We start from the raw sequence: 23985 nt of genomic DNA, 5'->3' as shown, positions 1-23985 counted from the left end.
TGGCCCAGGCCTCCTTGGTGATTGCGTTCGTCCCTTCAGGGGCCGCACTGAGAGGCAGGGGCCCTGGGTCCCGATTGTCCTCCGCCGGGAAGACACGTGCAGCCAGGATGAACCTGGGACCCGGGGCCACTTGCTGCTTTAACCATGGAGACGCGGGACCGCGGTGAGATGGACACAGCCCCGTCGGAGCCTCTTCACTCCCACATTAAGTTGTTGAAAACCAACCGTGAGCTGCTGGTCACTCACATCCGCAGCACGCAGTGTCTGGTGGACAACCTGCTGGAGAATGAGTACTTCTCAGCCGAAGATGCGGAGATCGTGGGCGCCTGCCCCACGCAGCCCGACAAGGTGCTGGGTGGGGATGGGGACTGGGGGGGGGGGTGGCCTTGGCAGGATGCCAAGTACGTTGGGCAGAATTGCCCATCGCAGTCATTTCTAGAACATAAGGCCTTGTCTGATGGGCTTGTTACACAACTACGTGTTGTATCTCTGTGCTCATGTCAAGTGCAGCCGCCCATCCCTCTCCTGGCCGTGCGCATTGGCCCCCCACCAGCCCATTCTTAACTTCACTTTGAGTAGAAGGGAGAAAGAAAACAAGCATAGAGCACCAGCTGCACGTTGCAGGGCGGGGAACCTATTTCTGCCAGGGGCCACTTGGATAGTTATAGCATCATTCGCTGATCATGGCTGATAATATAGAATTATCAACTTAAAAATCAGTCTGCTCTATTTGGTCAAACATTTAATTAACTCGCCCCTACTGCCTGGGCAGGGCCAGACCAAATGACTCCATGGGCCTCATACGGCCTGTGGGCGGACGTTCCCCACCCCTGATCAGGGCCTTTAAACGCGGGAAGCTGCTCGCTGCTGAGACTCAGCATGGCCCTCTGGTCCGGATGACTGCATTCGAAGCCGGGTCCACAGTAAAGAATTCTCCCCACTCCCCTGTGGGAAGTCTGAACAGCCCTTCGTTTCACTCCAGCCTTGTGTCACCTGAAAAATAAAACTGGCAAGACCCCACACCCCTCCCTGCTTAGAGGAGTGACAGACCTGTTTGACACGCGAGCCTGCTGGACTCAGAAGAGACCTGAAGGGTTTCTGGGAAAGCACAGTAGCTCACTGTTGTAATTTCCCCCCTTCACCCTATCTAATGAAGAGGGAATATGCTCATTTACCCTCATGCTGTCGCAGAGATCAGCCAATAAGGAGGGAATATGCTAATTGACTATCCCACTCCTCAAAGATGGCAGTGCCCACTGCCAATAAGGAGGGAATATGCTAATTGCTGCCCCATCCTTGAAGATGGCGGCACCTACAGCCAATAAGGAGGGAATATGCTAATTGACTGCCCTGCCCTCAAAGATGGCGGTGCCCACAGCCACAAGATGGTGGTGCCCAGTCCCCTCAGCTACTCTGCATGCCTACCTCCAAAGTCCCCCGGTCTCCTCAGCCCCCCAGCCACCCAGGGCCACCCGAGGTGCAGGTAACCAGGGCTGGCCGAGGCTTGCGCTGCCAGCAGTGGCAGCAGCAGAGGTGTGATGGGGGCGTCGCCTTCCCCTGATCGCTGGGTCGCCTCCCGCCCCTGAGGGCTCCTGGACTGTGAGAGGGGGCAGGCTGGGCTGAGGGACCCCCCTCAGTGCGTGAAGTTTCATGCATCGGGCCTCTAGGTTTTAATAATATAAAAAGCCTTTCTAATGGTATAACTTACATGGGGGTCTACTGTACCCTGGCGGGTTGGCCCAGTGCCCACCTCATATGCCGAAGGGGTGACTTTCTCCCCTGAGATGCATTCCTAGAGAGCAGTGGTGTTAGTTTAAGAGAGAAAAGGAGACACGGAGCACAGTGCAGAGGTGGGCACAGCTCTAGCTGTGAGTCTAACCTTACTTTTAGGCCCACGGGAGCCTCCTGGTTTTGTAGAGCTGCGTGGCTTTATTTCCAGCTAAGGTGGCCCAATCCACAGATTCTAGGCCTTCGATGCGTAGCATCTCCTCTGGCTGACTGGATGGTCAAGCCCCAGGCTGTAGTAAGAGCTGTGGGCCTTTCCGATGGGCGCGCACCCTTAGGGCCACGCTCACACTCTCATGCTTGTGCCACCACCAGGTGCGCAAGATTCTGGACCTGGTACAGAGCAAAGGCGAGGAGGTGTCCGAGTTCCTCCTCTTCGTGCTCCAGCGACTCGCAGATGCTTACGTGGACCTCAGGCCCTGGCTGATGGAGATCGGCTTCTCCCCTTCCAAGCTCATTCAGAGCAAAACTGTTGTCAACACTGATCCAGGTATGAGTCAGCTGGGACAGGGTGTGTGTGTGTGTATATTGGGGGGCGGGGGGGGGGGCGGTGTCTGTGGACTGCAGACACCAAGCACATAGCCCAAGGTTTGGAAAGGCTGTAGGCTCAAGAGGACACGAAGCTGGTCCACCACGGCCAGCCCTGCCTTCCTGCCCGGGTGCTGTGCTCCTTGTAGCAAAGGAGAGCTGTCCCTGTCGCCCACATGCAGCCCAGGGGGCCTGTCATGGAAGTGACCACAGGCAGCTGGTCTGCTCTGTGCAGGGGCCTGTGGAAGTGGGGAATGCCTCTGTTCTGGCCTCTTGCTCTCTTCCTATTCTCATAGTTGCACAAGTTTAAGGTTGCATTTTTTTCCTTTTTAAAAATCTTTCCAGGTTTGATTCTAGGCAACGTATTCTTTTGTCACCCCTGACTGCCAGTCCTTATTTGCAAAGCACCGTGGCACCCCCTTAGGCAACAGCTGTTAATGTGCCAGGGCGGGGTGCTGGATGCCAGGGCCCAGGACACCTTGAGTGTGGGGAAGGACTACCTCCCTTCTGGTGTGAGCCCCATTTCTGAGCTCTGGTTTGCTGCGGGCATGGCGCCATATAAGCATGTCACTGCGTCTACGCCCCTGGGGCAGGCAGAGGGGTCACCCTGGGGCACATGCTAAACATCAGTGTGGCCCAGGTCTCCTCTGGGAACAGGGCTGGTGTGCCCTTCCTAGGGTGAGAAGGCTGCTTTCATCTTCCTTTACTCTCTGGGGGTGATTCAGAGGAGACGCAGCTCCTTTGTCACCCAGAGTAACATCCAGTGCTCATTTCATCACCAAAAGTCTTGGCATGTGATTTTGTGAGACTACGAGTTGCCTCCAGAGCAGCACAGTAAGCCATAGGAAGGTCAGGGCAATTTCTCAACAGCACGGGTTTCCATGGGGTCTGGCTCTAGCTCAGTGGTTCTCAGCCATCCTAATGCTGCGACCCTTTAATACAGTTCCTCATGTTGTGGTGACCCCCAACCATAAAATTATTTTCGTTGCTACTTCATAACTGTAATTTTGCTACTGTTGTGAATCGTAATGTAAATATCTGATATGCTATATGTGTTTTCCGATGGTCACGACCCACACATTGAGAACCGCTGTTAGAGTCTAGCTCAGGGGTGGGCAAACTTTTTGACTCGAGGGCCACAATGGGTTCTTAAACTGGACCGGAGGGCCGGAACAAAAGCATGGATGGAGTGTTTGTGTGAGCTAATATAAATTCAAAGTAAACATCATTACATAAAAGGGTATGGTCTTTTTTTGTTTTGTTTTATTCATTTCAAACTGGCCGGATCCGGCCCGCGGGCCGTAGTTTGCCCACAGCTGGTCTGGCTAGTCAAACAGGGTCCTGGGGATGGGGTGGTGGGCGGGGGGGGGGGGGGGGGGGGGCGTGGCCTGGCCCTGGAATGTGAGGGAGCTTCAGTTTTTAGCTGGAGTTTTAAAAATGACCACTTGTGCAGAGGACCAGGGAGCCTGTCCCAGACTCTGGGCCCAGTTGAAGCTGTCACACTCTGGCTGGCTAAGTCTGAGGTCAGGCAGAGCTGTTCAGGCTGACGACCTACAGATCCTGGAGCTCTGGTTCCCCGAGTGTCTTCAGGGCCTGCATTTGCAGCATCTTGGCCTGTGGCTTCAGGGTCCAGGCTGTGGGGTTATCTGTGTGCTTGTTTCTCCTGCAGCCTCCCTGGTTGATTGCTTGGTCTCTGCTTCTCTCTCTCTCTCTCTCTCTCTCTCTCTCTCTCTCTCTCTCTCTCTCTGCCTCCCCCTCTCCTGGGCTCCCTCACCCCCACCCCTACCCCCGGATGCGGGTTCCCCATCCACCCCACCCCCCTCCAGTGAGCAGGTACATCCAGAAGCTGCGACACCAGCTGGGCCGCGACTCCAAGTTCATCCTGTGCTACTCGCAGAAGGAGGAGGTGCTGCTGGAGGAGGTGTACACGGACACCATCATGGAGCTGGTCAGCTTCAGCAACGAGAGCCTGGGCAGCCCGGGCAGCCTGGCCCACCTCCTGGACCACTCCACGGGCGTCCTCAACGAGCAGGGCGAGACCATCTTCGTCTCGGGCGACGCGGGCGTGGGCAAGTCCATGCTGCTGCAGCGGCTGCAGAGCCTCTGGGCCGCCGGCCAGCTGGACGCGCGGCTCAAGTTCTCCTTCCACTTCCGCTGCCGCATGTTCAGCTGCTTCAAGGAGGGCGCCATGCTGAGTCTGCAGGACCTGCTCTTCAAGCACTGCTGCTACCCGGAGCAGGACCCCGAGGAGGTGTTCGCCTTCCTGGTGCGCTTCCCCCACGCCGCCCTCTTCACCTTCGACGGCCTGGACGAGCTCCACTCGGACTTCGACCTGAGCCGCGTGCCCGACACCTCGTCGCCCTGGGAGCCGGCCCACCCCCTGGTCCTGCTGGCCAACCTGCTCAGCGGGGTGCTGCTCAAGGGGGCCACCAAGCTGCTCACGGCCCGCACGGGCATCGAGGTCCCGCGCCAGCTCCTTCGGAAGAAGGTGCTGCTGCGGGGCTTCTCCCGCAGCCACCTGCGGACCTACGCCAGGAGGATGTTCCCCGACCGGGCCACGCAGGACCGCCTGCTGGACCAGCTGGAGGCCAACCCCAACCTCTGCAGCCTGTGCGCCGTGCCCCTCTTCTGCTGGATCATCTTCCGCTGCTTCCAGCACTTCCACGGCGCCTTCGACAGCCCCCCAGAGCTGCCCGACTGCACGGTGACCCTGACCGACGTGTTCCTGCTGGTCACCGAGGTCCACCTGAACAGGACGCAGCCCACCAGCCTGGTGCAGAGGAACACGCAGAGCCAGACGGAGGCCCTCCGCGCCGGCCTGGCCACGCTGCGCGCGCTGGGGCAGCTGGCCCGCTGGGGCATGGAGAGGGACCTGTTTGTCTTCAGCCAGGAGGAGGTCCAGGCCGCCGCCATGCGGGAGGCTGACCTGCAGCTGGGCTTCCTGCGGGCCGTGCCCGAGCCGGGCCTCGGAGAGGACCAGCTGTCCTATGAGTTTTTCCACACCACCCTCCAGGCCTTCTTCACCGCCTTCTCCCTCGTGGTGGACGCCAAGGTGGGCACGCGGGCGCTGCTCAGGTTCTTCCAGGAGTGGGTGCCTCCGGCGGAGGCAGCAGTGGCGGCCTGCTCGGCCCCCTTCCTCCCCTTCCTGTGCCTGGGGGCCCGCGACCCGGCGGGGGACAATCCCTTCAGGAACAAGGACCACATTCGGTTCACCAACCTCTTCCTGTGCGGGCTGTTGTCCAAAGCCAAACAGAAACTCCTGCGACACCTGGTGCCGGCCGCGGCCCTGAGGAGAAAGCGCAAGGCCCTGTGGGCGCACCTGTTCGCCAGCCTGCGGACCTACCTGAAGAACCTGCCCCGCACTCGGTCTGGGGGCTTCAACCAGGTGCAGGCCATGCCCACCTTCATCTGGATGCTGCGCTGCATCTACGAGACGCAGAGCGAGAAGGTGGGGCAGCTGGCGGCCAAGGGCATCTGCGCCAACTACCTCAAGCTGACCTACTGCAACGCCTACTCGGCCGACTGCAGCGCCCTCTCCTTCGTCCTGCACCACTTCCGCAAGCGGCTGGCCCTGGATCTGGACAACAACAATCTCAACGACTACGGCGTGCGGGAGCTGCAGCCCTGCTTCAGCCGCCTCACGGTCATCAGGTGAGGCCGCCGGGCGCACTGGCGGGCCGGGGTGGGGCGGGCCAGGCGACACCAGGACTAATGTCATGGGGTGGGGTCTCCTGGCACCGGTCTTGGAACTTCCAGACCTTCTCTATCTCAGGTGGCTGAGAGCAAGGAACAAAGCTTTTATTTATTTATTAATTAATTATTATTATTAAATTGATTGGGGTGACTTTGGCCAAGGAACAAAGCTTTGAAGTCAGGCAGACCCGCATCGGCTGGGTGTCCTTGAACAAGTTGCTTAATCTCTCTGAGCTTCAGTGTCCTCATCTGGAAAAGGAGATGCTCGTATCCTAGCAACTGCAGTACAGTTGACCCTTGAACAACGCAGGGGTTAGGGATGCTGACAAAAATCCTGCAGCCAAAAGTCCACATAATATAACTTTTGACTCCCCAAACACTTAACTACTAATAGCCTGGCAGCCTCACCGAGAACATAAACAATTGATCAACACAGCATGTGGCAGAAGTAGGTTTACAGTAGTGCATATGCGAAACACAGTTTATAATTGTATTGTTATTAATTATTGTATTATTTTCCATATGATCAATGGTAAATCTACTTTTGCTCACCCCTGTACATATTATGTATGTTACATGTATTAGACACTGTATACTTAAAGTAAGCTAGAGAAACAAAAATGTTATTAAAGTCATAAGAGAAAATACATATATTTTATGCATTCATGATATATCTTTCTCTTAATTTTTTCAATATTTCTAGGCTATAACGTTTGTGAGTTTTTCAAATTTTTGTAAATGCCCCCAATTTTTTCAATATGTTTATTGAAAACAATCCACATATAAGTGGACCTGCACAGTTCAAACCCATGTTGTTCAAAGGTCAACTGTAAGATCAATCAAGCATTTATTGAGTAGATGAAGTCATTACAAATGTTACCTAATTTAATCCTCTTAACACACCCCAATAAATTCAAAAACAATAAACAAATAAAATACATTTAATTTTTTAAAAAAATCTGAAACACAATTTTGTAAGGTAGATACTGTTATCGTCTTTATTTTGGCAAAGGAGGAGGTAGAAGCACAGAGAAATTAGTAAGTTGTTCAAGGTCACACAGCTGGGCCATGGCGGAGCCAGAATGAAAAAGAACCTGCCCTTTACGATTTATGTGAGGCTCCAAGATAGCCCATGTTTGTGATTGCAGAAAAGGCAGACTTTTTGCTAGTTAGCATTAGTTGCTTCCCATGATCAAAGCCAGCAGCCCTGAGCTTCCAGGGATCTCAGTAAAAAACAATGACTCTTATTGTTGACTCTTGGTTAGCTTCCTGTTTGATTATTTAAAGACTAGAGGCCCAGTGCATGAATTTGTGCACAGTTGGGGTCCCTCGGCCGGGTCGGCTATTGGGCCGATCTGGGCAGGCTGGCCAGGGGGAGGTTGGCTGTGGAAGTGCACTGACCACCAGGGGGCAGCTCCTGCATTGAACGTCTGCCCCCTGGTTGTCGGTGCGCGTCATAGCGACCTGTCGACCAGTTGTTCAGTCATTCAGTTTCTTAGGCTTTTATATCTGTAGAAAAGGGAGGCCAGCCTGCTTTCTTCTAATAGCACTTCCTGTATACACCTTGTGAATCTTTCCTGGGGGCGGGGTAGTTCTCCTTTACTTGGCTCATGCATTTCTGGAGAGCCTAGGGGATTTGAATTGCTTCTGGGCGCCCGTTACACCAGTACCACAGTATAAACTGTGTGGGGACAGTGCGATATAGGGAGCCCAAAGCTGCCCTGGCCTGGGAATTGGGAGGCCTTGTGTCTTTTCTCTACGCTCAGCCAGCATCTCTCCGTCCGCAGCCTCAGGCGTCTTACACTCAGTGCCACCCTGTGCTCCTCTCATCAGATGAAAACTCCACCAGTGAAGGGGAAAGCAGGAGGAAATGGGTTACCCCAGGGAAGCATTTTGAGCTCCCTGAGGGCATCAGTTAGGGTTAATTTATGCTGAGAGGAAAACTCAAAATAGTGGTGGTTTAAATAATTTGCAAGCTTACTTGTCTCTCATGCAGAAGTCTAGCAGAGGGCAGTTCTGGGCTGCTTGGGAGCTTCCATGGCCTCAGGAGCCCAGGCTCTTCTGCCTGCTACCCTGCTCCCTCACTACCTGCCCCCCCACTACCTGACTTCCACCTCCTGGCCCAAGGTGGCTGCACAAGCTCCAGCCATTCAGTCAACATCCTAACCACCAGGAAGAAAGAAGGGCAAAGAAGGACACACCTCATTGTTTGAAGAAGTCTCCTCGGCTATTGCTAATGAGTTCTTCTGCTTAGATTTCATTGGGCATAACTTGATCACATGTGCCTAGCTAAAAAAAAAGGGGGGGGGAGTATGTTTCTAAGAAAGCATAGATATGGGATGGCAATGCAAGTGGGTGCACACTGTGCCCCAGCACCAAGGTGGGTACCACTGGGGGAGAGGCCCAGAGTGTCTGACCTGGTCATTTGGATGAGGCCTAAAAATCAAGCTTTTACCTCCTCAGCCTTTTACTTATTACAAGGTGTATAAAAAGGTCAACTTGTGGCCCAGTGTGGCTGTGTTTGTAGGTGAAGTGTTACTGGAACACAGCCGCAACCATTTGTTTACATATTGGCTCCTTCTCACCAGGCTGTCCCCAAACGCAGGATATCAGAGGAGGCTGTCCGCACGTGGCCTTCACGTGTCCCCTCGCCGATGGGCTGGCTCTGGGTGGGTCCGCCGGCCCCACAATGACCAGGGGCTTTGGGGGCTGTGTGGCTCACTGTTCTGGCCATTCTCTCGGAGCATTTACGGCTGGAAAAGGCCAGGACCTGGAGGCTTCTGCATCCTGGTGGAGTGAATGCTCCCTCCTAGCGAGCAGCTGCTCAGATGTGTAACTTTCTCTGCTGTTTTGTTTCAGACTCAGCGTAAACCAAGTCACTGACAGTGGGGTCAAGGTGCTATATGAAGAGCTGACCAAGTACAAAATTCTGACGTATTTAGGGTACGTATTTCTGAAGAGCCCTGGGCTGGCTACAGGGTTCTTGTAAAAATACAGAGCAGCAGGAGACTGCCATTCCCGTGAGTGATCAGATGGTTGGGACTGATGGCCAAGGGCACAGGAAGAGCGCTGGACGGGGAACCAGGAGTCCGGGTTCTGCTTTGGATCCAGCCAGCAGCCCACTCTTGGAGCAAGTCGCTGGAGAAATCACGCTGGGCCTCAGCCTCACTGGCTGTATCATTGGGATCCTAATAATATAGGCATGTGGCTTTACGAGTGGTGGCCGGGGGATGCAATGAGAAGGTATCTAGGGCTCGTTTTCTAAACATTAGAATACTGTTTATTCATCAGGCTTCACTGCTCTGGCCCATGATCCCATGTCCAGAACCCTGGAAGCAAGACAGCGGTCAGAATCCAATGCACATGCTGAGTAGTGGTGACATGGCCAGTGGGGTCTTGGGCGGGAACCCCTTTTTAAATCCTTTCATATTTCTGCAGCCAAGCGTATGACTATTCAAGCCAGCTGGATGCGGACTGTGAACAGCTCCATATCAGTTGCCAAAGTAGTGACGAAAAACTGGTTTTTCAGAGTTTGGCATTTTGGAGCTTGAGATAAGAGACTGTGGGCCCGCACAGCCAGCCCCACAGCCACTGTTGATGCCCATGAGCTTCTTTGGGCCTCGGTTCCCAAAGCTGAGAAGCGAGGACATGGGAGCACAGACACGCTGCTGCCCTTCAGCTCGGAGCTCTGTGCGTCCATGCAGTTCCCACTTCCCACTTCTTGGGGCGACTTGTTGAATTGGTATCAAGTGGCAAAATGACAAAAAGGCAGACACCGAGGAGGTCCCGATACTCAGAAGCTTCCCCCGTCAAGATGCTCATCAGTATCTTCATCTAAAAATACCCGTCGCCTGACATTTCTTGAGCACTTATGTGACGTGCGAGGGCTTGGAGTGATCTCACATGGTCCTCATGACAACCCTGTTGGGGAGCTATCATTCTCACCCCAGTATCACAGAGGGAGAAACTGAGGCACAGAGGTGTTAAGGAACTTGCCGCAGGTCATAAAGCTGGAGAGCGGCAGAGCGGCTCTGAACCCAGCCTGTGAGGCCCCAGAGCCCCAAACTCTGGTCCCCACGTGCCCTTTCTTTCTTCTTTCAACCCAGACGGCACATACTCAGCTTTTACAACTGGGCTCATTAAGATGACATCGGGTCTCCTCATGTTTTCTGACTGTGCTTTCTCTCGAAGCTTATACAACAACCAGATCACTGATGTCGGAGCCGGGTACATCGCCAGCATCGTGGATGAGTGCAAAGGCCTCACACATCTTAAGTAAGTGGGGCGGGCGTGGCAGGCTCTTTATTCAAAAACGTAAATGTCACCATGAAGACTCTCACCCCAAAGCCTTCTTCTGCTTCCACGGGGGCCTTACTGGTGAATTAGGAGACGTGTGTGTGGCAGGTGAACGGGCCACGTGCAGGATTTATCAACTGTGGGTGAGGCTCGGAGTTTGGAGGGACCTCCTACAATTGGTGGCTAGAAAGCTTGGCATTTTAATGACATTAATTAATAACAGGAAGAAAGGCTGCAGCTATCACCATTTTTGAAGTTCCTTTTCCCTTTGGGCTTTTTAATAAATATCTATATGTTTATATCTATCTATATCTATATATACCTATATGTATACATATTTAGATATATTTGATAGATAGATAGATATTAGTTGATTTCAGAGAGGAAGAGAGAGGGAGAAAGATGAAACCATTAATCATGAGAGAGAATCATTGATCGGCTGCCTCCTGCACGCCCCACACGGGATTGAGCCCACAACCCGGACATGTGCCTTGACCAGGAATCAAACTGACTTCCTGGTTGATACTCAACCACTGAGCCACACCAGCCTGGCCCTTCAGGCTTCTATTACAAAATACCATAAGCTACGTTGCTTATAAACACCCTAAATTCATTTCTTACAGTTTACCATAAGCTAGGCTGCTTATAAACACCCGAAATTCATTTCTTACAGTTCTGGAGGCTGGGGAGTCCAAGACCAAAGTGGTGGCAGATTACGTGTCTGGTGAGGGCCCGATTCCTAGTCCATAGATGGGGCCTCGCTGTGTCCTCACCTGGTGGAAAAGGGGGAGAGGGGCCTCTTTTATAAGCCACTAACCCCAATCCTGAGGGCTCCATCCTCATGACCTAAGCACCTCCCAAAGGCCCACCTCCTAATGCCATCACCCTGGGGGTGGGGATTTTGGAACATGCCTTTTGGGAGGACACACACATTCAGACCACAGCACCCATCTAGCTGCCAGGAAGAGCTTGCCTTTCCTGGTGACAGAGCAGCAGGCTTGGAGGAGCCCTGGTGATGGGACACTCACCTTGGCCATTTGTGGCTGACGCCAGCACCTCCTTACTCTGCTGATGGAAATGAGTGACGCTCGGCGGTCATTTAAAGAACCCCGGGGACCGCTCCGGTCGCTGAGCTTCTGCAGATTGTTACCATCACCTGGAGCGGAATCCTGACTGGTCTCCTCCGGCCTTTGGGTCCTTCCGAGTGGGAGTGTGAGGCATAGCTGCTGTGGGTCCCAGAGAAAGGCCACACCCCCAAGAGGGACCAGAGGGGCTCTGTGCTGGGGATGAGGGTGACTGAGTCCCCTCCCAGCAGGAGGCTGACATGGGCTCAACTCTCTCTGCAGACTGGGGAAAAACCAGATAACCAGCAAGGGAGGAAAGTGTCTCGCCCTGGCTGTGAAGAACAGCAAATCCATCTTGGAAATCGGGTGAGTAAAGACAACTGCACACGTGTGTGCGTAACCCAGCCTGGGCTGTCCGTGAGCACCTGCTGGTCTTCTTGTTCGTAATACACCGACAGGGCCGCTGGGCAAGCCGTGGGGAGGCACAGGAGCCCTCAGGGGCCCTCAGGGGCCCCACTGGCTTCTGCCTGGGAAACGCTCTTTATCCTGACGGGTCCCTTTGACTCTGAAACCCCAAGCAGCTCATTACCAGGCTGACAGCTCACTACAGGCTGACAGCTCACTAGGGGCTGACAGCTCACTAGGGGCTGACGGCTCACCAGGGGCTGACAGCTCACTACAGGCTGACAGCTCACTACGGACTGACAGCTCACTACAGGCTGACAGCTCACTAGGGGCTGACAGCTCACTAGGGGCTGACAGCTCACCAGGGGCTGACAGCTCACTACGGGACTGACAGCTCACTATAGACTGACAGCTCACTAGGGGCTGACAGCTCACCAGGGGCTGACGGCTCACTACAGGCTGACAGCTCACTACAGGCTGACGGCTCACCAGGGGCTGACAGCTCACTACGGGACTGACAGCTCACTACAGGCTGACGGCTCACCAGGGGCTGACAGCTCACTACGGGACTGACAGCTCACTACAGGCTGACGGCTCACCAGGGGCTGACAGCTCACTACGGGACTGACAGCTCACTACAGGATGACAGCTCACTAGGGGCTGGCGTAGGACTTGCCTCCAGACCACAGCTCCAGGGATGGAGCAGCAACGCCGGCCTGCAAGTGGACAGCCTCGCTGTGGCCCCCACCAACAGGCCAGGGGGAGCAGGCGCTCCCTTTCATTGTCTTGCCTCTGCCCTCAGGATGTGGGGCAATCAAATTGGCGATGAAGGAGCAAAGGCCTTCGCAGAGGCTCTGAGGAACCACCCCAGCTTGACCAACCTGAGGTAACTGCTGTGTCTGACACTGTGGACTCCAGGGGCCAGCCTGTCACTCGTGTGTCCCTGGGGTTGCAGGGGGGGAGCTGAGGGTTAGAGGGCGGCTGGCTTTCCTACTGAGAGAGGTATGTGTGTGTGTGTGTATGTGTGTGTGTGTGTGTGTGTGTATGATTTTTTTTTCTTTTTAAACGTTTCTATGGACATATAGGAGACATCACATTAAATGAGTAAAGTCCACGACTCTGTTCAGCTCGGTGATTTGACACAGGCACCCACCCATATAACCACCCCCCAGGTCGAGACAGAGGACACTGCCAGCCCCTCGGCCGTGACCCCATGCCCCGTGGGGGTGGGAGGAATTCTTAAGTCCAGATACAACTGAGAGGGACACTGGGCAGCGGATTCCTGCCCCTTCCTCATTCTCAAGGCGGGTGCTGGGACAGAGGGGACCCTTTGTCCTTCTGGCCAAACCTCAGAGCCTCGGCGTCCCCCGCTGCTCGCGTCCTTCCTGCCACTGGAGTGAATCTGAGACGGCAGGACAATGGCAGTCCCTGCTCTGGGAGGACAGGAGGCTTCTCCAGCGCTCACGAGGATGTCAGCCCCTGAAGCAGAGCTGGCCAGGCCTCAGCCTCCGGTCTGCCCGGTGACCCGGTCTCCCCCATGTCCAGTGTCCCCACCTGACCTCATGCTCTGTGCCTGTGCCCTGGAGCAGCAGCGCCTGGGTGGCTGCCTGCGAGGCTTCCGGCCTCCAGGCAGCCGGGCCACCAGCCAGAGTCTCCTGGCTGTTCTGGCTGCTGAAGCCAAAGCCTCGTGTAATAATCCTCCCCACGTGTCTTCCTTCCTAGTCTGGCTTCCAACGGCATTTCCACAGAAGGAGGAAAGAGCCTCGCGCAGGCCTTGCACTGGAACACGTCGCTGAGAATATTCTGGTAATTGCCAGAGTCCTTTGGAAAGGCTGAGAACCCCTTTAGAAACATGTGCCAGGGAGGGCTCTCCGAGTAAACACCCCTTTCCTCTCCAGGCTCACCCAGAATGAACTCAACGACGAAGTGGCAGAGAGCATGGCAGAGATGTTGAAAGTCAACCAGACGCTGACACATTTATGGTAACTCAGAACCCTGGAATTCCACACTGTGCTGCTTTTTAGAACTTTCGATTTAAACTGCATATGCCATACAATTCACCCCTTTAATTCACCTCTGTAATATTTAGTATATTCGCAAGGTTGTGCCATCATCACTACTGTCTAATTCAGTGATGGCAAACCTATGGCATGCGCGTCAGAGGTGACACGCGAACTCATTTTTTTGGTTGATTTTTCTTTGTTAAATGGCATTTAAATATATAAAATAAATATCAAAAATATAAATCTTTGTTTTACTATGGTTGCAAATATCAAAAAATTTCCATATGTGACACGGCACCAGAGTTAAGTTAGGGTTTTTCAAAATGCTGACACGCCGAGCTCAAAAGGTTCGCCATCACTGGTCTAATTCTAGGACAGTTTTACCTACGCACCCCCCAATACCTGTATGCATTAGACACTCATTCTCCCCGCCCTGCCCCTCCCCCACACCCTCCCTTCCCCCGCTGGTCCTGTAACCACTACTATACTTTGCCTCTTCTGGGCATTTCATGGACATGGAACCACAGTGTGTGGCCTTTTGTCTCTGTTCTTTCATGGTGTAAGTTTTCAAGGTTCACCTACATTCTAGCATGTATCAATACTTCATTGCTTTTTATGGAGGGGTGATATTCCACTGTATGGCTAGTCCACATTTTATATGTCCATTCGTGAGCTGCTGGACAGTTGGGTTGCTTCTCCTTTTTTACTATTATGAATAACTAGAGGCCCGGTGCACAAAAATTTGTGCACTCGGGGGGTTGGGGGGTCCCTCAGCCCGGCCTGTGCCCTCTCGCAGTCTGGGACCCCTCGGGAGATAACGCCCTGCTGGCTTAGGCTTGCTCCTGGGTGGCAGAGGGCAGGCCCAATCCCTAGGTGCAGCCCCTGGTCGGGCTCAGAGCAGGGCCGATTGGGGAGTTGGGGCACTGCCCCCTGTCATGCACAGAGCAGGGAGATTGGGAGGTTGTGATGCCACCCCCAGTCATGATCAGGGTAGGGCCGATTGGGGGGTTGGGGCACCGTCCCCTGTCACACTCAAGGCAGGGTCGATGGGGAGGTTGCGGCGCCACCCCCTGTCATGCACAGAGCAGGGCCAATCAGGGGGTTGGGGCACTGCCCCCTGTCACTCACAGAGCAGGGCCCATCAGGGGGTTGGGGCACCGCCCTCTATCACCCACAGAGCAGGGCCGATCAGGGGGTTGGGGCGCCGCCACTCTCACACTCAGGGCAGGGCCAATGGGGAGGTTATGGCTCTACCCCATCACACACAGAGCAGGGCCCAAGGGGGGGAGGGTTGGGGAGCTCCCCCCTATCAGGCACAGAGCAGGGCTGATCAGGGGGTTGGGGAGCCTTCCCCTGTCACAAACAGAGCAGGGCAGATAGGGAGGTTGTGGCCCCGCCCCCTGTCACGCAGGGCAATCAGGGGGTTTGGGCGCTGCCCCCTGTCACGCTGATCCCGGTGCCGGGAGGCCTCATGGCTCCACTGATCCTGGTGCTGGGAGGCATATTACCCTTTTACTATATAGGATGGAGGCCTGGTGCATGGGTGGGGCCAGCTGGTTTGCCCTGAAGGGTGTCCTGGATCAGGGTGCGGTTCCCCACTGGGGTGCCTGGCCAGCCTGGGTGAGGGGATGATGGCTGTTTGCAGCTGGTCACACACCATTCAGGGTGGGGGTCCCCACTGGGGTGCCTGGCCAGTCTGGGTGAGGGGCTGAGGGCTGTTTTCAGGCTGGGGGTGACTGAAGCTCCCAACTGCTCCTTTTTTCTTTTTTTTTCTTTTTTATTCTGGGCCAGCTTTAGCTTTGAGGCTTGGCTCCAGCTCTTAGACCTCCGCGGCTGAAAGTAGGTTTCTGGCCTTTGCTTACAATGTTGCGAATCTGCTGGCTGAAGTCGGGAGGTATTTGTTACATTGTTTCTTAAACTGCAGGCTTAGAGGCCTGTAGCCGCAGGCGGGGAACGTTGGTTTCCTCCGTCACTGAGGCAAGCAAGCCTCATGTTAGTTTCAAGCTGCCTGGCTGCCGGCCGCCATATTGGCTGACAGTTAATTTGCATATCTTGCTGATTAGCCAATGAAAAGGGTAGCGGTCGTACGCCAATTACCATGTTTCTCTTTTATTAGTGTAGATGCTGCTGTGAACATTCATGTACATGCCTGTGTGTGATCACACATTTTCATTCCTCTTGGGTGTCTACTTAGCAAGGGAATTGCTGGGTCACGCGATCACAATTAACTTTTGAGGAATTGCCAAACTGCTTTCCAAAGCATTGTTCTACTTTGCATTCCCATCAGCAATGTAGGAGGGTTCCCCTTTCTCCAAATTCTCTCCAACCCTCTTTCTGAATCTTGCCCTCCTCCTGGGTGTGAAGTGGTGTCTCATTGTGGTTTTGATCTGCACTTCCTTGATGACTAAAAGTGTTGGGTGTCTTTTCATGTTGCTGTTGGCCGTTGGTGTATCTTCTTTGGAGAAATGTCTCTACATCCTTTACCCATTTTTATATCAGATTATTTGCCTTTTTATCGCTGAGTTCTAAGAGTTCTTGATATATTCTGGGTACCAGACATTTATTAGATACTAGAGGCCCGGTGCACGAAATTCATGCAAGGGACTCGGCCCTCGCAGCCCCGGCTTCCTCCAGAAGGTCGTCTGGACGGTCATTCTGCTATTCGGCCATCCAGTCTAATTAGCATATTATGCTTTTATTATTATCGATATGATTTGCAAATATTTCCTCTCTGTGGGATTTCTCGCTTTTTTATTTTGTTTTTAATGAAAGTTGTAGAGAAGGTTATTCCTGCATCATCTCAATAGTTTCTTCCTTGTATTTGCCTTATTTCTTCCTACTTGGTGCAATTTGGCTTTTTGTTCGAGGACCTCTCTGTGGTCTCTGTCCAGCTTTAGCGGTGATAACCGCGTGCTGGGGATGCCCCTGTGAACAGCTGTACCGTGAGCTTTCTCCCGCCCACTCCTCCAGCGGAGACCACATATTTCTCCCTGGAAACCTACACTTCCTGCCACTCTGTGGCCCTTCGCAGTGTCCTCACACACTTGAACTTCATCACCCTTTCGGACGGGCGTGGGTCGAACTCCACACCTCTCTCAGCTCCTTGGGAAGAGGATAATGCGAATGCGGGAAGGAGCATGGACACGCCCTGGACGGTTCTGGCTCCCGTCAGAAGTCACAGAGATTGAGCTTCATTTTGACCGCGGGAGGGCGCTTCTGCCATGGCCGCAAACGGGAAGAGACCCAGGGCTGCTTCTGGTTTTTCACTTTCTGGAGGGTGACCTGAAGCAGACGTTTTTAATTTTGAGGAAGTCCGGTGTGTCTGTTTTCCCCCTTGGCTGCTTGTGCCTTAGGTATCTTACTAAGGAATCGTTTTCTGATCCCGGGTCCCAGGGATGTACCCCTAGCTTTTCCTTGAGGGTGGTAGTTTTGCTCTTTGATCCACGTGAAGCTAATCTTTGCGTACGGAATGAGGTGACAAGGTGTAGCTTCGTCCTCTTGCACGTGGTTGTCCCAGCACCACTCGCTGAAAGGATGATCTCCCCCTTTCCAATGGCCCTGGCACTTTTGCCAGAAATCAGTCGACCACAAATGTAGCGCTTCTTGGTTATTTCTGGGTGTTCCCTCTAGTCCACGGATGCACATGTTCATCCTGTGCCAGCAGCACTGTGCTGATTAGTGTCACTTTCTGGTAAGTTTTGAACTCGGGAATTGGGAGTCCTCTGGCTGTGTTCTTCGCCCTCAAGGTTGTCTTGGCCATTCTGGGTCCCTCGCATTTCCTTATGAACTTTAGATCACCATGTCAGTGTCGGTAAAAACAGCCGGACTGTGCTTTGTGTACATAATTTTGTTGGATTGGTTGGTTTCCTTTATTTTCCTGGCCTGTAGATTGCCTCTTAAACCCTTCCCGAGGTCAGGCCAGCCCCCAGCGGGAGCGAGCTGGCCAGGACTGGAGAGGGACTCTGTGCTGCATGGAGCGAGCACAACCCTAGGGCCCTGGTGAAGGCAGCCTGGAGGGCGTGTGTGCCTGAGCACAGCCAGACAGCTCGCCTCTTGCCAAGTCTGGGCTGGAAGCAGCTCACCCGCCCCAGCAAGGCCAGTGGTGGCTGCCGTGAAGGAAGTCACTAGAACGCGGCAGAGCTGAACTGAACGCTGTTGGACTGAACGCAGAACTCTGCACCCACTGCCAGGGGCTAGTTCTGCTCTTTTGGCAAAAAATGTCAAGTTACATGTAGTCATGCTTATTAGGTCATCACCTCTGCACGGGGCCCGGGGTCCCAGCTTTGGGGAGAGGTGGCTGGAACACCGGGTCCCAGCTGCAGGCTGCTGCCACTGTCCTGTGTGCGTGGGCAGTGATGGGGACAAGGGCTCCCCTCCCCTTGGGCACCGTAGCACAGTTGCGAGAACTGCTTCAAACACGTCGTCCCATTCAAACCTCACACACTGCGGGTAGGAGGTTCTCTTACAGTTACTCCCATTTTACAGATCAGGCAACCGAGGCACAGAGAGCCTGCTTATTTCTTCAAGGGCCCATACATAGCTGGGAAGTGGGGAGTGTGTGTGTGGTCTGCTGCCTCTCTAAGGGGTTGGCCCCTTCACACTTAGGTAGGGCTGCGTGCTTGGGTCCAAGCCCCGGACGTCTCAGGGTCAGATTCCGCAGCAGCCTCTCACTGCAGATAACCAGGAGGGAGGGGCGAGCCTGCGATGGAGGCGGACACATCACTGCCTCGCGCTGCACCCGTTCCCCAGTGGGTGCGGAGGAGCTGCCCAGGGGAGCATTTCAGGGGCTGCCGGGCTTCCCAATGGTCTGCACCCTTGGCTCCCTTTGGATCGCTGCTGCCCGACGTGATGGGGCTGCTCCTCGAGGCCCCATTATCACTGCTTTCCCACTGGGGCCCCGAGCGGCATCAGGACTGTTGCTCCTCTCTCCCTCTCAGATGTCGGGGAGGGCATGGCCCCCTCTTAGAAGCCTTTGTTTCCCCCAAAGAAGAGAATGGCCAGCTGGTTGCTACTTAAACTTTAAAAACTGCCCTGCCTTTCCCTCACCATCCGGAAGGAGACCTGGCTGCCTATTCCCTGGTGCGCGTCTTGGAATCTGTTGGGGTCTCCAAACATTTCCGATTGGGCTCCTCTGCAGGGAAATGTGCCAAGCACACATGCTCATGTATGTTCACGCATTAAACTGTCTCTATGGGAACACAGATATAGGATGCTCACTATAAAAACTACAGAGAAATCAAGCATTTAAAAGACTTTCCTTTATTCTGGTGGATTGGATGTACATGATCTTAGCCAGATTAAAAGTCACGTGGATTCAGTTCTTCCCGACCCTTTCTCTTCCCCCACCAGCCTGTTACAGTTACCCCGATGAAGGGGGCAGGTTTGACCCGGCACTGTGCACCTGGTATAAATGACACACGTTCTTCTTTCAGGCTTATCCAGAACCAGATCACAGCCAAGGGGGTCGCCCAGCTGGCAGACGCCTTACAGAAGAACACTGGCATCAAGGAGATTTGGTAAGACCCGCCCACCCCTTGTGGTGATGGCAGTGCGTACTCAGCACCAATGGCTGTGTGCCAGGTACCCCGGAGGGTAATTCCATCTTCCCAGCCACCCTCACACCGTGATCCCTTTCCTAGAACCAGTCCCTTCCTGCGGGTTCTGTTGCTAGCAGTCACCACACTGCATTGCAACAGCTTCCTGTGTGGCCGTCTCCGCCAGACTGTGAGGTAGGGCCTGCGTCCTGGTCACCGCTGTGTCCCCAGGAACTAGTGCTGCTCCTCATTCGTTTGTTGAATAACCAAGTGCTTGCGTGCCAGGCACTGTGTTGGCACTGAAAATCCAGTAGCGAATGAAATGGACCTGCCCTCATAGGTTTACCATCTATTAAGGGTGACACAGTGAAAAAAAATCATTCAAACCCAGCTGGTGTGGCTCAGTGGTTGAGCAGCGACCCATGAACCAGGAGGTCGAGGTTGGATTCCCAGTCAGGGCACATGCCCAGGTTGAAGGCTTGATCCCCAGTAGGGGGCGTGCAGAAGGCAGCCGATCAATGACTCTCTCTCATCATTGATGTTTCTAGCTCTTCCTTCCTCTCTCTGAAATCAATGAAAACATTACAAATTAATTTTTAAAAAATCATTCAAGTGATTAATTAAATCGTGGTGAGTGCTATAAAGGGGAAAGCTAGGGAGAGAACCTAACACAGGTGAGGTTCCGGGGATGGTCTCCTTAAGGAAGTGGCATGGAAACTAAGCCGTGAAAGATGACTAGGAGTTAGTCCGTGGAGGTGCGAGGGAAGGTGTCCCAGGCAGGCGGAACAGCATATGCAGAGGCTCAGAGGCAGGAAGGAGCGTGATGTCCAGGAGCTGTGTGTCTCGGGGCGCAGACAGTGTGGAGGAGGGTCCACAGGGGCGGAGGACGGGGAAACTAGACCACAAAAGATGTGTGTGTCCTGTGGCACAGGCGGGTGTTTGTCCTAAAAGCAATGGGAAGTCATTGAAGGTTTGAAGCAAAGGAGGGTGTGATCAGATTTGCATTTTCCTCGTTTTCTTTTTCTCCAACAGCCTCAATGGGAACTTAATGAAGCCCGAGGAGGCTGGAGGCTTTGAGGGTGAGAAGCGGCTTGTCCTTTCCTGAGAGGACGCCTTCCTGTCCGAGGATCTGGCCCTGGGAGGGCGCTAGCGGCAGCAGCCACCCTGCGGTCACCTGTCTGAGGTGTCGTCTCGCAAGGGGCCTGCCGGGAGCCCAGGGCCTTCACAGATGCTCCCATAGGCCAGCTCCCTGCACGGCTGGTGCAGTTTCCCAGGGAAGCATGGGCTTTGTGAGCCATGTTGGTTCCTGGAAACATGCCATGGAGACGTTCCTGAGTGCCCACGATCGCTGTGACCTGCACCAGGAGGAATGACTGAGCTCGTACAGCGCCTGCCCTGGCGGCTGGGGGAGCGAGCGGTCACTGCTGTCCTCACTGAGCCGTCGAGGACGTGCTGCAGAGTTGGTGCCGAGTTTTTTGCAGAGAGGTGCTCCATGAACAAGAAGCTTTTTGCCTGAAATCTTCCTCCTCGGTGCCTCCCCATGTGTTGCTGTCCTTCCCACTTCACAGCTGTAGATACTGAGGGGTGTCCCGTGTGGGGTGGTAGTGGGTGCCAAGGAAAAGACCCGGCACAGGCTTTTTCATCCTGGGGCCTCACTGCCAACCGAGACCACTGGCTGCGCTCTTAGCTAAGAGCAAGGGCGATGCCTTCATGATGCTGCCTTTCCACTCAGGGGTTTCCCTCGCGAGGCTGACCTCCTCCGGGGACTAACACTGGGCAGAGCTGCTCTGCCCCAGGAAGACTGCCTGCCCCCAGAGGAATAGGCGTGGCTTACCTTGTGGTCCTGGCACCCACTGAGCCTCCTCTCCCCTGCCCTCCTCAGGAGGTCTCCTGCCCCAGTCGCTGTGAGGGTGACGGAGTTGCAGCCAAGAGTCAGGCAGCTCCGAGGACTCGCTAGCATGTCAGACCCCGACCACAGTGACGGGCGCATGGTGGGTGCTAATGGGGGAGGGTGGCGATAGGACCAGACGACCTGCCCTTTCGCCAACCCATTTGTTAATAAATACTGAACACACTATTTCTAATTGCCTGAGTCCAGGGTGCTCTAAGGGGACCAAATCTGTAAGCTCGCTGTTTCCTGATCCCCACACTGGACAGAGGCATCTTCATTCTGGTCCTTCATAGGCCTTTCCATCCGACCACCAAGTCCAAACAGGTGGCTGCTCAGAGGAATTGACTGAGGCAGGGGGCTGGGACCAGGGTATACTGGCTTGGGCCAAATTTCATGGCCTCCCCGCTGTGCCATGAGAGGTCCTGGCAGGCCAGGTCCGATGTCCACAACGTTCCTCGGCCATTAGACTGAGTGGAGGACCCAGATGGGCCGTCACCCACTGTGGCAAGAGGCACCGAGCTGAGTGGTCGAACATGAGAGGGGAAGGGGCGAAGGCCCCCAGCAGTACCTTTGCGTTCAGAGGTGCAGCCTGCTGGGTACAGCTGCCCTGTTTGGAAGGGCGCAGTTCTAGAGGTCCCCCTGGAAGTTACGGGGAAAATTCTGTGCAGTCATCCAGCCACATGGTGGCCATTCCCTTAAGGCGCTGCTTTGAGGGTTCCTACCCACCCCTCCCCCTCCCCCCAGGTCTGCATATTCACCTACAGTCACCCCGGATGCAGAGCCAGAGAACCACATTTCTCAGCCGACAAACCAGGATTTGATCACACCGCTCACTCTCAACTTTTCGAGCCTACAATATACTCAGAAACTACCACAGATGACGGCTTTTAGAGACTAGCAAAATTTATGTGCTGTTGGCTTAAATTCTGTTTGGAAATACCTTGGTCCTCTAGGTGAAGAAGGAAAGATTTTTCTCTCTCTTACAAAAGTGGAATCAGGGCCTTAACTTGCTGAGCAGAGACGTGGGGACTGTTCCTAGGCAAGAAAGACACAATTGGAAATGGAAAAGAAAAGAGAATTCCACAAACTCGGATATAGCTATTTCTCTTCACAGGACGTCTCAGTTGATTTTGGGAAAGAAGCCATGGCTCCCACCTTTCAGACGTGCATTTCTGGCACGTTCCTGCTGACAGCAAACTTACTGAAAAGCCACGTCAAGTCACTGGGCAGCAAGTCACTGGGCGGCTTCGGGCTGGTCCTAAGGCTGCTGGAATCTCAATTTCCTCCTCGAAAATGGGAATGCGAGGGCCCTGCCTCACAGGGCGGTTTGAAGATGAAAGGAGCTGGTGCGAGGAAAGCAGCACAGACCGGCACAGGGCCTCTGCTCAACATGCGCTGGTTATTATTAAACCGATGTTTCTCTTTTCTGCTCACAGTGGAAACCATAGGTTGTTCTCATCTCTCTCTCAGGCTTAGGGAACTTCTCAACAAGGTCAAACATGGGGCTGGAAGGTCTCAAAGTCTCCGAAAATATTCAGCATTGAGTTTCCTGCAATAGCCTAGCTTTGTCAGTGAAAAGCTCTGACAAAGTGCTTGTGGTCCTGGCACCCACTGAGCCTCCTCTCCCCCGCCCTCCTCAGGAGGTCTCCTGCCCCAGTGGCTGTGAGGGTGACGGAGTTGGAGCCAAGAGTCAGGCAGCTCCGAGGACCCGCTAGCATGTCAGACCCCGACCACAGTGACGGGCACATGGTGGGTGCTAATGGGGGAGGGTGGCGATAGGACCAGACGACCTGCCCTTTCGCCAACCCATTTGTTAATAAATACTGAACACACTATTTCTAATTGCCTGAGTCCGGGGCAATTAGAACCACAAGGCATTAGTTTCCGTCATTGTTACCAATGAGTCCTACCATGTAAGTGTCACTCACGGAACGGGAGGCGGGCCCATGTCTTCTGGCACAGCAGGGAGCCAGCCCCACCACAGAGCCTCCCAGGAGCCTTTGCCAAGCGCATTTTCAGCTCCTGAACTGGGAAGCAGCAGTTGGCTCATTGCTATTTCGGTCCACGTGCAGGGGTGGCACTCATCTACTTCAGTAATTACTCAAACAACCACCAACCAACCAACCTTGCTGTAGAGCTGAGAGGCAAAGCCATGACCATTATCCGAGGCCCATGGGTAAGAATTTTAATAAAAATGGAATTAGCTCCTGAGGAGGCCCTGAATCAAGTTACCCCACAGATGGGCTCGAGGCAGAGCTGCGGGGCCCAGGGGCCATCCCAGCACGATTCCCTCAGCCTTAAACTGAACCAGCTGCACTCAAGACCAGCTTAAAACTTTTAGTGGCACTAAGACTGAAAAGGTCATGGGCCCCCAAGGATCTGTAACATAAAATAAACAATAGTAAATTATAAAATAAAGTAAGTGCTAGGATGCTAAACAAGTTTCTGGTTTTCCCATAATGACTTGGGTGCTTTCTTGGGGAATAACAAATATCAAAATAGCTCAAATTATTTCTTGATTTTTTTTTTCTGTCTCATTGCTTTATTTTAATTATAAAAGCAATATCACACTATGGAAAGAAAAATTTAAACTGTTTATAACATTATACTAACACAGGTATTTTACTTTTTGCATATTATCTTCCCAGGTTTTGCCTTCTTTGAGGCATTTCCCCCATCCACCCCCGCTTTTTTTTACTGTGGTAAAATATGTAACATAGAATTTTCCATCTTACCCATTTTTAGTGCACAGTTCAATGGTATTACATACATTCACACTGCGGTGC

The 23985-nt window shown here is 53.7% G+C and overlaps 1 protein-coding gene across 1 annotated transcript; it reads left to right on the top strand.

Annotated features, from left to right (window-relative positions):
- Positions 1–144: 144 nt before the first annotated feature.
- Positions 145–22631, top strand: NOD1 (nucleotide binding oligomerization domain containing 1; the record flags this gene model as incomplete). Its single annotated transcript, XM_081101703.1, has 11 exons — positions 145–348; positions 2101–2275; positions 4140–5964; positions 8866–8949; positions 10198–10281; positions 11649–11732; positions 12574–12657; positions 13494–13577; positions 13670–13753; positions 19207–19290; positions 20341–22631. 11 exons carry the CDS (start codon positions 145–147, stop codon positions 20411–20413), a joined length of 2865 nt encoding a protein of 954 aa, XP_080957829.1. The 3' UTR covers positions 20414–22631.
- Positions 22632–23985: the final 1354 nt, after the last annotated feature.

Source organism: Myotis nattereri (genome assembly GCF_964212035.1).
Source record: "Myotis nattereri genome assembly, chromosome: 11".
Lineage (NCBI taxonomy): Eukaryota > Metazoa > Chordata > Mammalia > Chiroptera > Vespertilionidae > Myotis > Myotis nattereri.
This window is presented reverse-complemented; position numbering and strand designations above follow the sequence as displayed.